Source organism: Falco cherrug, chromosome 4 (assembly GCF_023634085.1).
Source record: "Falco cherrug isolate bFalChe1 chromosome 4, bFalChe1.pri, whole genome shotgun sequence".
In the NCBI taxonomy this organism is placed as follows: domain Eukaryota; kingdom Metazoa; phylum Chordata; class Aves; order Falconiformes; family Falconidae; genus Falco; species Falco cherrug.
The window spans coordinates 84,482,838-84,498,938 of record NC_073700.1 but is presented as its reverse complement, the minus strand read 5'-3'; the positions used below and the strand labels follow the sequence as shown (position 1 = coordinate 84,498,938).

The 16,101-nt window shown below is 44.6% G+C and overlaps 1 protein-coding gene and 1 long non-coding RNA gene across 2 annotated transcripts; one reads left to right on the top strand and one right to left on the bottom strand.

Moving 5' to 3' along the window:
• Positions 1–2,026: 2,026 nt before the first annotated feature.
• Positions 2,027–3,900, bottom strand: LOC102059372 (39S ribosomal protein L32, mitochondrial-like). Its single transcript, XM_005445117.4, has 3 exons — positions 3,727–3,900; positions 3,283–3,464; positions 2,027–2,672 (listed from the first exon to the last, which is right to left on the bottom strand). The coding sequence occupies exons 1-3, from the start codon at positions 3,848–3,850 to the stop codon at positions 2,418–2,420; spliced, it is 561 nt and encodes a 186-aa protein (XP_005445174.3). The 5' UTR covers positions 3,851–3,900; the 3' UTR covers positions 2,027–2,417.
• A 295-nt stretch (positions 3,901–4,195) lies between these two features.
• Positions 4,196–16,101, top strand: LOC129735866 (uncharacterized). Its single transcript, XR_008731760.1, has 2 exons — positions 4,196–4,292; positions 9,088–16,101. It is a non-coding gene; the product is annotated as an uncharacterized LOC129735866 (long non-coding RNA).

Below are 16,101 nucleotides of genomic sequence, written 5' to 3'. Positions count from 1 at the left end.
ATATTGTGGAGGAATTCTAGATTTTTTCTTTTTCTTTCTTTTTTTTTTTTAAAGTAATTGAGCGTGTTATTATCAGTGTTAATAAAACGAACCTATGAAAATCAGCCTGCCTTTTCTTTTGAAGGGAAAGTCATTCCCACTAAACTGTTCTGACTCTCACTGAAGACAATTTCTTTTTCAGAAAATTAACTGGTACTAGAACAACTGCACATACAAATTTTCAATATTTGTCAGTTCTAATTTTTCTTCTAGAGATCACGAATACCAGATATTTTACTTTTCCCCCCCTACATTACTCAGAAACCACTATGAAACATTATCAAGCATCTCCTTTTGTCCAGATTGCACAAATGCAGTACTAACACCAGCGCTATGGCTGTGAAGTGAATCATCACTTAACTGTGACCTGGCAAGTATCTTAAAATTTCTAGTGCTGACACAACCTAACTTCACTCACATTTCATAAGAACTCTATTTGTAAAGCATCTTCATTGCCTCACTGATCCTATAACTCAGTAAACTAATGCAATATATTACCCATTATTACTCCATTAACAGAAACATGTCCTCTCATATTTAGAGAAAAATAGTTTTCTTCTTTTCTTTAAATTTTAAATTCTTTAAATTTTCTTTAAACCTCTGGGTTTCTGAGAGATTAACCTATGACTCTCGACATCCCAGACTTTATAGACTATTTCTCTACAGAACCTTTGTCAAAAATATAAATATATAAAAAGTAACTAAGACAGTAAGGTGTAATTGGTCTTATGATATATGGACAAAGAAAAGACCCCCCCACACACCTCTCCCCGAAATACATATGCACATTTCCCTTGGAACAATATATCTGTCTTATTGCTTGGCTAACCTCACCTCCAACATGTCAGTCTCATCCCATGCAGCTGTCAAAAGTAAGTTTTCCACTCTGCATCCTGCTTGCCACCTTTTATTGGCTTCAGTTCTGAATAAGTGTAAAACAGATACAACTGGAATAAATCCTGTTTGGACAAATCAAAAAGAACTTACATTGTTTGCTCGGATACTGTCAACTAAATAGCATCAATTTACACTCACCAGCTTTCGTTATTCCCTTGGACTACAGGAGAAATGTAACATCTCCACCAACATCTGTTCCCACCAGTTATGTTTCAGAATGTGGAATCCAGAGCAAGGAACATAGAAGTGCAGCATTAAAGCATACACAAGCCCCCTCCTTGAGCAAGCGTAATATGCTCAGCCACATACAAACAAAGGTTATTCTGGAAAGCATGTTCCTGTGTCCTTCACTTTCATGTGCACATCCACAGTGCCACTTTTTGGACCCTCACACAAGCCAAGCTACAGGAAGGTACCCACCAAAAACCAAGCTGTAGAGAGCCAGGGAACAGTTCTCTGTCAGCATAGCTCCCCAAACAAGGCTAACAGGAGCAAATACACTCAAGTGCCGAAGAGACACAAGGGCAATCTAGCCAGGGTTAGCAGCATGCTTGCATTTTTTGGCAGAAAACTGCTGAGCCATAATAGCCAACAGTACCATTTATGTATTTAAGTCCCAACCTAAAATTCAAACCAGTCTTAATTTTAAATGCAATAGTGCTCCTGCGTGGCTAAACTGAAGTGAAAATCCCCAGCTACATGCTGTAACTGCACCACTGGAGTACCAATGGACAGTAGAGGGCACAGCTGCCTTCTTTCTGCAGAAGACTCAAGACAAGCAGGAACCACTTGCTGTGCTTTGCGGTTTTCCAAGCACACACTGACCACCCAGACTACTTAATGGCAATGGCTGCAAAGAGTCAGCTTTGACCCTTGTCAAATTTACAGATTTCCCATCATAACATTTTGATTTGTTACTTTGCTCAAGAAATCAAGGGCACTTTGAAGGGAGAAATCCAGGCAGATTCTGTAAGAGCCATGCAAATAACCAGGTATCTTTCCTTGTAAATATCTTCTGTATGTAATCCATATTGGGTTTGAACTTTATTCCCCCCTCCCAAAGAGCAGCCGACAAAAACAGAAAGCAGGCTTCCCTGGGAAACTTAACATACTTTATTTTACACCTGTGAATCTTCTCCCTTTGTTACACAAATGTTATCTACACCTAAAACCAGCATAGAACCATTAGCATACAAATTACTCAGTGTACTGTACGCAGAAGTCCAAACCCAATGCAGAACCTGATTTCTCTTTAACTGTTGGCTGCTATGATGTATCACTGAGAAGTATTTCCCACTGCATGCTATAGAAACAACACCTGACTGCAAATTTCTATGGCATGACATGGAATTCAAGCAGGCTTTCCAAACGTTCATAGGGTTTCTGTATCAAATCTGAATGAGCAAAACAAGGAAAACATTCTTGAAAATCATGATCTTTCTTGCTGTAGCACTGGTTTTGTTAGCATTAGGTCTACAGCATCAATTTTGAACAAACCAAGATGGACGCTTCCTGGCTCTTTCAATGATCCGCTTGCCTTCATCCTTTTCTGTGAGCTTTTCTCCATCATAAAGGACGACAGTCTCTACAGTTGGAGCATTAAATGGTCCTCCTTCCTTTTTATGTATTTCCAGCCGTATCTTTTGAGTTTCTGCTTTGACCTTTGCATAACAATAGCCACAGAGGACATGCTTCTGTTTCAAGTTTCCACACTCAGGACAAACATCTATGTTCCTCTAAAAAAGACAGTGGAAATAGGAAATTTTGTAATTTGAACAACGGAAACAAAAGACACAAGGAACAATCACAAACTACTAAAAACGTTAAATGAAATACCAGAGAAATTCAATTGCCTTTTCATAATGTATTCTTCCTCGTAAAATAATTTTTCTGTAATGTATTGCTATGTCAAATGCTTACTACTAAAAATAGCCTATGAATTCAATACCTAAATCATTATGCCTAATGATGTCTGGAAGACTCGAGACCTATCAATTCAATTAGTTGCACAGAAAGTACAAAACTCTTCCACTCATACTAGCTGTGAATAAAATTCACAAGCTGTTGGCTTGCTCTTTAACTGTCACTGTTTATTTAATCACAGACCACTGTCACGCATGATGAACATACCTGTTACAAGTATTCTGTGATTACAATGTCTCTTAAGCTTATTATAAACAAATTCCAGAAAGCTTTTTCAGTTCAGTATTGACCACTGTAACAATTCTCTAAAATAAGTGAGATGAACAACGATTGGCGTAAATCTTACTCCAGCATGCTTGTTTGTCATTACAAAAATTACTTGCAGTGAGTAAGGTGGCAAGCCTGTAGAAATCTGGTGATTACCTTTACTTTTATAAGCTTCTGGGGATTTCTTCGCCTGCAGCGGTTCACTTCAATGGTGCGCCGTGATTTTGGTGCCGCCATCCACAAGATGCTATCCAACAGGCTTGGCGCCTCATCACTTTCACTGGTGTCATTTACCGGTTGTGGAAGAAAAGCTGGAGCTTGGACTGCTAGTGCTGGTCCTGAAGGAAAAAGAAAAACTAATTCATTACAGGCAAGCCCCAATTTCGCCTGAAACCGAGGATGTAAGACACGGATGCTACTGACACTCCCAAAGTGAGGAGGCAAGAGCGGCAGCGGCGCTCCTCACCCGATCCCCTCATTGTCCCCAGGGTGTGTACTTTCCTGCTCCAGCCCGCTCCCTCAGCCGTTAAACGGTAAAAATGAGTCTCGCAGCGCCGACACCGCCCTCTCCTTCAGCCGAGAGAACAGGACGATACCTACCCCAGGGCGGGCTCTGGTCCCCGGAGAAACCCGGCAAGAGGCTGCGCTCCAGCCGCCCCCAGCAGCGCTGAAGGAGACCGCGAAGCCGCGGCAGAGGAGAAAACACCACCACCAGAGCCGCCATAGCCCCTCAGAGCCCCGCCAAGGCCTCAGAGGCGGGGTAAGGCGGCCGCCCGCCCGCGGGCACACTGGGCATACGCACCTGTCCCTGAGCCTGCCGGGAAACCGAGTGTCCGGGGAGCCCTGCACTGCAGCGGGGACCCGGACCGAGACTTCAAGTCCCAGCATGCCACTCGCTGCCAGGAGGCCGCGGCGGCCCCGGCGCACGCCAAGGACTTCAACTCCCAGCATGCCCCGCCGCATTCCTCTTGGCCAATGGCTCCCCTGGCGGGCCCGGGCCGTTCCCATCATGCCCCGCCATTCGCCACCTCCTCGCCAATCAGCGCACGCGCTGTGTCCTCGTGTCGGAGCGGGAGGAGGGGCTGCGCCTGCGCAGGGGGCGAGATGGGGGCGGAGCCTTTCAAAATGGCGGAGCGCGGCTGTAGCCTCTCCGTCGCTACGTTCAGGTACGCGGGGTGGGGGGAGGGCTGCAGGCCAGAGCTCTCGGCACGTGGGCAGGCTGGCGGGGGAGGGGGAGCGCGGCGCACAGCCTGCGTGTGGAGCGGTTCTCGGCGGTGGGACAGGACGGAGCCTGGACTTTGCAGAGTCATCGCGGAGCCGGGCCTGCGAGCGTGAGGAGCCGCGGGGGCTGGGCCCGGGGCGGGCGTGGGGAAAGCGGTGGGGAGTGGGTGGCTTTGCCTTCGCCTGAGGGGGGCACGCAGCTGCCAGGCGTCTCCGTGAGCTGAACGGCCGCGGGCGCAGGTGGGGGCAAGGGCTGGAGCTGAGGTGAGTGCCGGGCCCGCCTCGTCTCTGCCGCTGACCTCGGGCCTAAGCGCGGTCGCTGCTTGTGTCTTCTCTCGTTGCTGTCAGAGTCACTCTGGGGCCACCCTCAGGTCAGTCCCCTCACTGGTGGTGCCTTATAGCGAATGCTTGGTGAAATGGTTTAGCGAACTTAAGGTTCCACCACACACACATACATGCTTGAGGCTGGATCATAATTCTGAGCTACCTGGAAATGCGTGATGGTAGCTGAACTGTGGTATCTCGAGAGCTTGCTTCAGAACACACTTTGTAGACATGGGGATGAAAGAAGCCTACAGATGAGTTTTAACTAGTTTATTTCCCTTTTTGCTGTCCTTTGCAGGCAGTGATCGCCTTGCACTTTGTCTTGTGCACAGCCTGCATGTGAGATGATTGCATGCACAGAATGAATATGTTATTGGAGTGGTACCTATTAAAGTGTTGCTTTAATACATACACTTAAGATTAATGCAGAGAAAAAGAAATTACTTTCTTTTTTTTTGACTAAATTATTAAGCTATCCAGAATTACATTGTGGGGCGCCCCTTTAAAGGGCCAATGGCTTCACCCAAGGGGTGGGTGATCCACAAGGGTGGGGCGAGGCTTGGTAGAATGGGGTGGGGCTCCCCTTTAAAGGGGTTAATACTTCATTTAAAGGGGTCATGGTTTTGCCCAAGGTGGTGGGGTGCAGAAGCTGAGGGGGGGGACTTGCTGGTGGCGGGGCAGGGCTCACCACTGGGCCTTGGCCAGGTGCTTCAGGCAGTAAGGCTCAGCCTCAGCAGGTTTGTGGATGGTGGCCTCCAGCTCACACTCACGGCAGCCAATCTCATGCTCCTGCAGCTCTACCTGCTGTGCTCATTCCACTGTTACACCACCAGCACCTGCGCCCACTGCTCCTCAATCTGCTGCTTTGTCCTCACCACCTGTGCCCACAGCACCACTCAGCCCTGCAATGGCACCGAGGCAGGTGGAGGGGGATGGACCCTGGCATCCTGGGAGGGGTGTATCCAGGCAGTCAAGAGAAGTCAGGCACCCCAGAGAACCCATGTGTTAGAGGAGATCCTGGCATTTTGGGATCGGGAACAAGGTGCTGGGGAGACCCAGGTGTCTGGGTAAGGGACGTAAACATCTCGGAGGAGCCAGGTCTTTGGGGAGGGGGACCCAATTGTCAGGGGAGACCCCAGGATCTGAAGGATGCAGGTGGCCTGGGGGGACCCAGGCACTGTGGGGGGGTGCAGGGGGGACCCAGGTATCCTGGAAAAGGGACCCAAGTAGCCAACATCACATCAAGGAAAGACCCAGGGGGGTGTGGGGGACCCAGGAGGGATCCCAAACAAGCAAGGAAGAAGAAACAGCACCCAGGGTGGGGGGACACTCAGGCATCTGTTGTACAAGTTGGCCTGGGCCTTGCAGATCTGACGGTGGCATTGCACAGCACCTGCTGCACCTGGAAGTCATACTGGGCCTGTGCCATCACTGTCTCAGCCAGCAGCTGTGCTGAGACCTGCTCCTGGCATGCCTGTGCCTCCTGCGGGGACACTGGGGTGCATGGGGACAAGGAAGGACACTGGGAGATTGGGGGTGGGGCCATGGTGACACCATGGGACTGGAGAGGTGTGGGGACGTTAGGGGACATGGAGGAACACCATGGGATGGGGGGGTACATGGGAAGATGAGGGTCCCAGCAACATCAGAGGGGGATGTGGAAAGCCACAGGGACCTCAGAAACAACCTGGTGACATTGGAAGCCCACTGGGGAGTGTGGGACGATGACATGCTGTGGGGGATCTAGAAGTCTCAGTGAGGAAAAGGGGGGGGGGGGGGGTTGTAGGCACATAAGGGACACAAGGGGGGCTCAGGGGGATGTGGGGGTGACTGAGGTGACAGGCTCACGTGGATGCCGGCGTCCTGCTTGGCCTTGGCCTCCCTGATGTGAGCATCACACTGGACCTGTGCTGTCCGGTCCTTCCCCAGCGAGTGCAGGTAGTCTTGGGGACACTGTCACAGCCCCTGTCCCACCCTGCCCATTGAGGACTCCAGCCATCCCTGCCCCAGCAAGCGTTGGTGGCCCTGGGGACACTGGAGATGGCCCTGTACCTGTATTGTCTCCCCATCCCTGCATCTGGATGTCCCCAGTCCCTGCACCCACCCTGGTGACCCTGTCCCCACCCAGGAACAGCATCCCTGTCCCCACACCAGTGTATCTGTCCTTCACCCAACATCCTCCTGCCGTATCCCTGTCCCCACAACACTGTTCCTCCACCTTGATCCCAGTATTTCCATCCCTGCGTGTCCCCCCTCTGTCCCCGTGTCCTTTTTTCTGTGACCCTCCATCCCTGGGTCACTCTCCCTGTACCCCCCAGATCCCCAGTGCCACCACCATGATTATATCTCCATCCCCACCATGTGCCCCGCAGCGTCCTCAGTACTGCTGGCCACACTGATATCTATGTCCCTGGCTGTTGCAGGGGTCCCTCAGGATGTCACTGGCCACGCTGACACCCATGTCCCCACCCTGTTCCCCCCCACTGTCCCCCCCAGTATCACGTGGTCATTGTGGATGGCCTTTAGGGTGTAGCTGACCATGCTGGTCCCCATGTTGACAAGGTGGGATGAGGCCACGTTGAAAACCTGCACCCAGAACTTCAGCTGGTCCTTGTAGATTTCCTGGGTGGGAGGCATTGGGGGTGGGGCTTAAGTGGGTGGGGTCACCCCCAAGGGGCAGGGCTTTTTGGGGGTGGGGGTGTCACTCCCCAAGGGTCAGGGGCTTTTGGGACTGGGGGGGTGTCACCCCCAAGGGGTGGGGCCTTTAGTGGAAAAGTGACTTCCAAGAGGGCGTAAGCCTTTGTGAAAGGGGCGTGGCCTGTCCCAAGGGGCGTGGCCGGTCCCACCCCTCTCAGCTCCACCATCACGTGGGCCTTGATGAGGGCTAGTGGCTCTCCAGGGTGATCTCACTCTCCGACTTGCCCAGGAACATCTGGCAGGCGGCCACCAGCATCTCCTTGTTCTGCCCCTGGATCTTCACCTGCAGCCCCACCCCAGGCATAAAAAAGCAACCCCCAGCCTTACACCCACGCTGGGCGTCCGCCATCACAGCACGGCCCCTTTAAGAGTTGTAGATTTATTATGACAAGGATATTGGGCGGCTGCTCCCTTGCGGGGGGGGGGGGGGGCAGGACAGACCGTGCCAATGCCTTTTTGAAAGAGTGCTTTCCAAAAAAATATTTTTTGGGGGGATATAAGCTGCTTTTAAGATGATGCTGCCCCTTACCAAGGGGGGTTAAGCCCTTTTAAAAGTGCTGTCCCCCCCTCCCCGGCTGCAGGGGTTCTGAGGGGGCTCCACCACAACATGTCCCTTTTAAGGGGTCCCACAGAGTGGAGGAGGGGGCGATTTCACTATGACATTGCCGTTTTAAGGGGGATCTGATAGGGTCCACCTCACATCGCTTAAAAGGGGCTGCAGCAGTCCTGCTGGGAGGGGTGGTGGCAGCTGTAGGGACACAGGTGAGTGTAGAGGGGACATGGGTGGGGGGGTACCTGTGCAATACTAGTGACAGAGATGGGGACGCCATGGCAGGTGTACACCACCTCACTGCACACATTGAGGGTCAAGGTGTTCAGGGAGATGCTGAGGGAGGACAAGTCACTGGAGTGTCACCCTGTGTCCCCCATCTTTCCTCTCACATCACACAGCCCGCCTCCCCATGTCCCCCCTGTGCCCCCCCTACCGTGTATCCCCTCACCGCTGGATCTGCTGTTGCGTCAATTTGGCATAACACATTCAGATGCCACAGGTATTGTACAATCCTGTCCTGACTGTCAGCAATTTAGTTTTGGAATTGTCCTTGGAGTAAATCCATGCGGTTTACAACCATTGCAATTGTGGCAGATGGATATCACTCACATAGCAGAATTCAGCAGACTAAAGTATGTGCATGTCACATTTGATACCTTTTCTTCCCTTATATGGGCCACTCCTCTCACAGGTGAGACAGCAAAACATACTAAAAAGCATCTACGCAGATGTTTTGCAGTTATGGGTGTTACACAGTATACAGACGGATAATGGTCCGGCATATGTTTCATGTTCCTTTCCTCAATTTTGTCAACTATGGCATATCCGACATCAAACAGGTATTCCAAATTCACCTACTGGTCAGGCCATCATTGAATGTGCACATCAAGTTTTAAAAAGCTTACTCGCAAAACAAAAAAGGGGGGAAATGGGTCTATCCCCGCAAGAACATATTTGGAAGGTTTTATATGTCATTAATTTTTTGCGCTTAGCAGGTACAGCAGAAAATCCACCCATAGTTGTTCATGGAAAAGCATTAAACAGTGACTTATCAACACTAAATACTAAAGGAGTCAAAGTGATGTATAAAGATCTAAACACTGGCCAGTGGACAGGTCTGGCAGAAGTACAATTAACTGGCAGAGGATATATGTCTATCATTACAGATTCGGGACCAAAGTGGATTCCAGCTGGCTCGTTGGGTAAAACCGTGGAAATCACCTGCCATTGATAGGAGGAACACCACAATAAACGACACAGGAGATTCAGATGACAATAAGAGCCAGTGATCATCTTTGTTCAGTCTGCCACTGGTGTAGGTTGTATATAATCTGTCATTGTACATTTTGTGGTAAAAATATAATCCGTTATAGTAGATCTCCGGAGATATATTTCACTAACATTAAGTCCATATTGTGTTAGATGCAATAACATTTTTTAAGTAATCCAGAAAAGATATTTTTGTGTTAGGATGAATAGGTTTGTAAGGACTTAAAATGAGAATTGTGTTTTTTTTATGGGGATTGTGCTTGCTGTTTAAATATATAGATGTAATAGAACATATGTGTAGGTTACTTAAGAACAGGCAAAGTGTATGGGTTAATCTTGCTAATGCTACTGGTCCAGACTCCGTCTGTTTATCTATGTCAACTCCAACAGATCCCTTTCGTACCTGTCTAACAGGGGTTCCGACTTTTGACCCAAACCAATTTAAAGGATGGGTCAGCAAATGTGAAATTCTAAACAAAGCCAAAGTTATTACCTTTGCTAAATTGACCTGGCCCCACTCGATGGTATTAAAAAATTGGCAGACATTGAAAAAAGGGTTTCCATAACGTGAAGATGCTATGCAGACTGCACTTATTTTTCAGCATCTGAATGCTTCTGTGATACCGCCTCTAGAGCTAGATCTTTTAGGATCTCTGAAATGTAACCAATCCTGCATCAAGTTTGGGAATAGAGAGGTGTTATTTGACAACTTTCTTCAAAAGGTATTGAGAAAAGGGCCATTATTGACATACCGGAACGGAAGTTTTTGGGTGACCCCTAGGGAGCACTGGTATAGAAATACTCGCATATACTGTAACAGAGGGTTATGGGTTAATCTTACGGCACCATCACAACCCCGAGCATTGCCCAAAGGGTTGTTTCTGTTTTGTGGGGATAGACCATGGCCTGGAATCCTGGCTAAGGCTCTTGGAGGGCCTTGTTATTTAGGCAAGTTAACTTTGTTTGCTCCTAATCAAAGACAAATATTACATGAAACCCGGTGGAAAAATAAAAATTAGTGCACAGGAAAAACTGAGCAGTATGGCAACTGAGTGAAAACTGCAATGATAAAATTCAGCTTTGGAACACTCCATTACGAGTGATTTCTTCCGTGTTTGCACCATGGGTTCCTGCTGGCAAAGCACTCGGTGATATACAAAGTTGGGATGTTGGGCTGCTAAACAACTTAACCTGACGTCAGATATTTTGAAAAGTTTATTGGTAGATTTGGATAATACAAGGCATGCTACTTTACAAAACCGTGCAGCCATTGACGTTTTATTGTTTAGCACATGGGCACAGATGTGAAGATTTTGAGGGTATGTGTTGTATGAACCTGTCTGATCACTCAGTTTCAATTCATAAACAATTAGAACAATTAAAAACGAACATGAAGAAACTCACTGTAACAAATGGAGGTCTGGGCCAATGGCTCAAGGGTTGGGAAATTAATGGATGGTTATTAGATTTGGTGAAACAAGGTGTAACGATTTTAGCAATTATTTTGTTTTTAATGCTTCTGATTCCTTGTATTTTTAAATGTATCTATGGAATGATAGATGTTTTGATAGTCCAGGAAGAAAAAGGGGGAATTGTGGCAATGTATTTGGAAGAAAAGGGACACCTGGCCTATCAAAAGTTGCTCTTGCTTTAGCAGCTTGGTATGATTAAAAGTTTTATCCGCTCAGCAAGGACACACAGTTGTGTGAGAAAGACACCTGGAATGAAGAAAACAGGATCTTTGGCAGTTAAGCAGGCAGAAAAACAGGAGCTGAGCTGGGAACTGATGACTGCAAGAATGTCAACAATTTTAATGATGAGACTAACCGCTTGTATGCTTTTAACCAATTAGTATCTGTATAGCAGCGTGTGAACAGTGTATATAACCAGTAGAATTAAGGTGTGACGTGTGTATGAATATTAATATTGTATATAAGTTTGCAGAAACTTAAGTGGCTTCAACTAGGATCATATTGATATGTCGTTGAGTCTGTGATTTTGCTCCTGCAATTGTCCTTGTTTGACATTTGCCATAGCAAAATTTACAGAGGAGTTTGGTGTATGGCCCATTTGTGCATCTTATTTTTGGGAACCACAAAAAACCCAGAACCTCGTTGCCATGGAAAAGTAATGCTCAAATCTGTCATAGCATAGCATACCAAACCATAACATAAGATACCATAAGATAAGATAACATAACAAAATTTATTAACATAACATAATTAATGTAATTTATTAATACAACCAAAGTTATTAACATAAAACAACCTAATTTATTAGCATAACATAATTTATTTACATAACATAATATATTTACCTGACATTATTTATTTATGTAACATAACATAATATATTTGCATACCATAACATAATTTATTAACATAACAGAACCTAATTTATTAACATAACCTAATTTATTAACATATTTTATTAACATGTAATAATCATGTCATTATTTATATAATATAATTTATTAACATAAAATAACATAATTTATTAACATAGCAAAATAATTTATTAATGTAATATAATTTATTAATATAACAAAATGGTTTGAAAAATATAAAATAATTTATTAATGTAGATTAACATAACATTACAACATACTTTATTAACATAACTTATTAACATAATATAACAATTCATTAACATAACATACTTCATTAATGTAACATTTTATTTACATAACATAATTTATTAACATAATTTAACATTAATTCATTAACATAATGGAAACAGAACTAATTAACATAATTTATTTACATACCATAACCTAATTTATTAACATACCATACCATACCGTCCCATACCATAACATGCCATGCCATAACATAACATAGTATACCATAACACACCATAACAACATACCATTACATACCATAACATTACATGCCATAACATACCATGTTTTTGGTTTTAGTGTGTTTAGAAAGTGAATTTTATTCCTCTCTCACAAACACTTCAATCCATTTCAATTCTGTTATCACCACATTTACACCATACAGGAAAATTCCTTTTGATATGGCCAAGTGCTTTTCTTTCATGTCATACTTCAGTTCTGTTTGGTAGCCGGCTGAGGTAAGGACAATTAAAGGTGCAGTGCCAGCGGTGCTGGTGGGGTCCTTCCCTGACCTCATTTAAACTGGGGAGTAATTGCAGAGGAATAGATGTGGCTAAAGCAGCAGTAAAGCTTTTGCAAGATCACTAATACCATTAGGTGATCTCAGTATCAGCTCTGAAGATTTACTCTGAAAACATTAGGGATTGCTCTTCAGAAGGCTGAGCTACTGAAGAAAAAAAGTCAATCAGAACAAGATAATAAGAAATTACTGACAACAGGCATCCACATAATTCTCTAATATTTTTTGTGTTAGTGGTTTTTTTCTACATCATCATATCTATAAACTATTTATCCCCCCAAAATATAGTAATGTTGAGATTTTTGTTTACTGGAAGATCTTTTAATTGGTGAAGAACACATTTTCTGCTGGTGTAGCAGCTATAAGAAACCATCAAAAAATACAACTTCAATTTTCAGTATTACAGTATCCTACGAGCTCTTGTGTTATACCAGTTCTGACATCCCCATTGCCCGTAGTGTCTGTAGTCCCAGCTACACTCGGAGTGAAAGGAACAATTGTTGAAAACCAGGGAATGGGGAAATTATTACAGAAACAGATGAAAAAAAGATTGGGAATATTTCACCTGGAAGAGACTGGAAAGGGCATGGTTTGTGTATAGGGTAAACAGAAAAGAGATTAGAAATGCCTTCATACCTGCCTGTGCAAGAGCAATAGCATCGTTTCAAAATCTAGGAACAATGTAACTGTCCATCTGGAATGCAACAGGAACGTTCTATCTATTTCCAAAAGTTTCAAGCCTTATGTCCAATATACTAACTTACACTGGACTGGACTGTATGTGTCCTTTTGTGTGATTTTGCCTGTTTATCTATTTAAAACACCCAAGACAGAAGAATTTACAAGCCTGGATGCAAGTTCCCTGTTTTGGTATGCACTTCCTTTATTTCCTACTCAGAAAGGGGAAATACTATAAATGAGTCAGCTGATACAATATACACTTTCTACAGCACTCCTATGAAGACAAACATTTCTTTCTGTACAAGAGCGACAAGTATGAGAAATCACACCGCCTCTCCATATACAGGCAGTGCAGCATGCAGCTTCAGAAAGTTTCCAAAGGCACCCGGAATTGCCTGGGGGTATACAGAAGCTGTGTAGCAAATAGCAGTAACAGATAATTTCAGGAGAAATATTAGTTCAACTGCAACCAATTTCCTGCCCTTTGCCATTCTGCATGAGCCTGTTTTTAACTCGGGTTATTATTTCTTTACTATGTTGTGATAGCTACAGGACTACTGCTTTCGGTTTATCAAAGCAAATATTGACTTGGAAAAATGGAGTTATTCAGACTGTATGTAAAGGCAGAAATAATACTGCTGCCCTTTATTTCAGAAGCAGAAATCATAGCAAAAGAGCTATTGAAAGCACTGGTGCAAAATGTTACGAAATTAAAGTCTCAGGGACCAATATGAAAAACGTAGAGAAGGACCATCTGCCTGCCAGCTTCTGTGGAAGATGCAGCCTGTTGTGTTAACCTCTCCGGGAAATCCCAGCTTAAAGCAAAGTCCTCCAGCCAAGCCGCTGCCTTTGTCCGCAGTGCACAATGGGTCTGTCGCAGTGACTGATCCTTTGGCCCTGGCCCACTGCCATGGAGATGTCGAGGGACCCACAAGCACCACTGAGGCTGCCTTGTGACATTGCAAGTTTGAGGGTTGAAGTATCCTCTGAAACCAACCTCTTAAGACCTCTCACACCTTCAAATCTGCAGTTTGTCACCTCTGTGGTTTGCCTCTAGAAGCAAATAGAACCACAGCGCAACTCTACAGTGCTGGTTTACGGAGTACGTTTATCCAGACCGCACTAGGAGCCCAGGTGATGTCCCAGCTGATACAGCTGTATGAATGCCAGCAGCAACTGTAAGCTTGCACAAAGAGCTTCCCAGTGTGCTGACAAGAGCAGTCAGAGGTATGGGAGAGGGAAAGGATGGCAGTGTAAAAAAATAGCAAGCACTGTAGGGTAAACAAAAACTGGTACACCTGTTTGCTTTCAATTATACTGCAGGGAAACAGGAATGGCATGAAATCTCCAAGGCAGTGAGTAAAAAGTTGTTGAAGATGCTTTTAAAAATGCATGAGCATAGCTAACATATGAATTTCACTGTTTAAATACTGCAGAACCATAATAAAAGAGCAGAGATTTTAGTTCTGAAAAACTCACTTGAACCAGTTTTAGGATGATTGACAAACCAAAGTTGGCAATGGGTGGGGGACATTTTTAAAACTGAAAGGCAAATGGAACCCTTTACCAGCTATCACAGTCCATTCCTCCATGGAGTTCACTACTCATCAGAAGATCACAAATACGTTAACTGAAAAAACTGAGTGTGAATTTTATTCAGCTGGACTGAATATCCAGTGAAGTCAGTTGGACTGTAGAGCTCAGGAACTGAACCTGAAAGGTTCTTCTGTTTAAAAGGAGCAAAATCTACCAAGAACTGAACAGCTTTAGGGCAAATACTCATCTCAAGAAAGGTACAAGTAAGCAAAGAACCTACAAGAAGGGAAAAATATATCACGAAATTTAGTGGCATTTTAGATATCAGGATTATAAGGATGAAGTGAGATTAACCTCAAATCAAGCAGATTCAGATGTTTCAAGAAATTAAGACTAAACATGTAGCTCTTGAGACACATGGATAGAGTATGAAAGAAGCAGCAAGGCCATCATGTATAATTGCCTGCACTGTGACTGCATAATGCAGGCATGACCTAAACTACTAAGTCAATACCTTGTCTCAGTTTTCCAGGAAGCTAATGACGTCACGTGTGTGGGAAAAGTAGAATGACAAAGCGGGCAGACAGCACGGAAATGGAAATGACCACAGTCAGGGAGCTCGTGGGCTCAGCTTGGATAATCTCTGTTCCGGAAAAGAAACGGCATCTGCAGTTCTGCCTGGGGGCAGCCAGTCTGAGACGTTCTGGGTGCATCAGAGGCATGTCACATGCTTTACTTGGCAGGAAATAGATATTATGAATATTTTTGGATGTGAGGAAACTGATTAGAAATTATATCATTATCTTCTAGGCTTGTGTGAATAGTTTAAGCAATGGTGATTTTTTTTTTTACTCATTCAATGGTATGTGTAAAAGGAATCGGGGGAAAGCATCATTTGTGTTCTATTTGATAATCAGTAATTTAATTTAGTGAACTCTTCCCACATCAGCAACAACCGAATTTTAAATCAGCAGGTTAAATAAAGAGAACCTTCCAACATGTGACTGAGGACTTGTTTAAATTTCTGGTGCAAATTTTCCATGTTACCCCAGGGATGAACATGACCTGGAAATCCAGGGGGAAAAAAAAAAAGGTTTATTGGTGTTATGTAAGGAAACAGGGTCATCGCTATCAGCATCTTCCATTTACAAGACTTCTCAGAATTAAATCTGTAACTCCTTTAAATTCAGATAGTGTATTATAGTATATGAAGTTCTTGTTTAAGACTAGAGATTCATGCCACTACTATTGCATATAAAGCAGAAGTTCAGACCAGAAATGATTATTTCATTGGTGCCTTTACCTGGTATTAGAGCACCTCTAGGACTGTTAATTTATAAATTGCACATATATAAATACATCATCATAAGTGACACAGCACACACGAGGTTTAGAGCACACAACCTGATCTGCAGATATTGAGCTATGGTTAGAAATACAGTCTTCTCAAAAATGCTTCTACTTGATAGATACATTTCCCTTCACTTTCCTCTGTAGTTACACTCAGCAGATTTGGTAAAATGTACAGATTTTATAAATACTTCTCTAAGGTTA

Bases quoted from the DNA above. Each gene is read 5' to 3' on its own strand.
- LOC102059372 (XM_005445117.4), bottom strand. From the start codon at position 3,850: ATGGCGGCTCTGGTGGTGGTGTTTTCTCCTCTGCCGCGGCTTCGCGGT. The intron at 3,465-3,726 runs GTAGGTATCGTC...TTTTTCCTTCAG, and splicing joins GGACCAGAGCCCGCCCTGGG to GACCAGCACTAGCAGTCCAA. The intron at 2,673-3,282 runs GTAATCACCAGA...TGTCTTTTTTAG, and splicing joins AGAAGCTTATAAAAGTAAAG to AGGAACATAGATGTTTGTCC.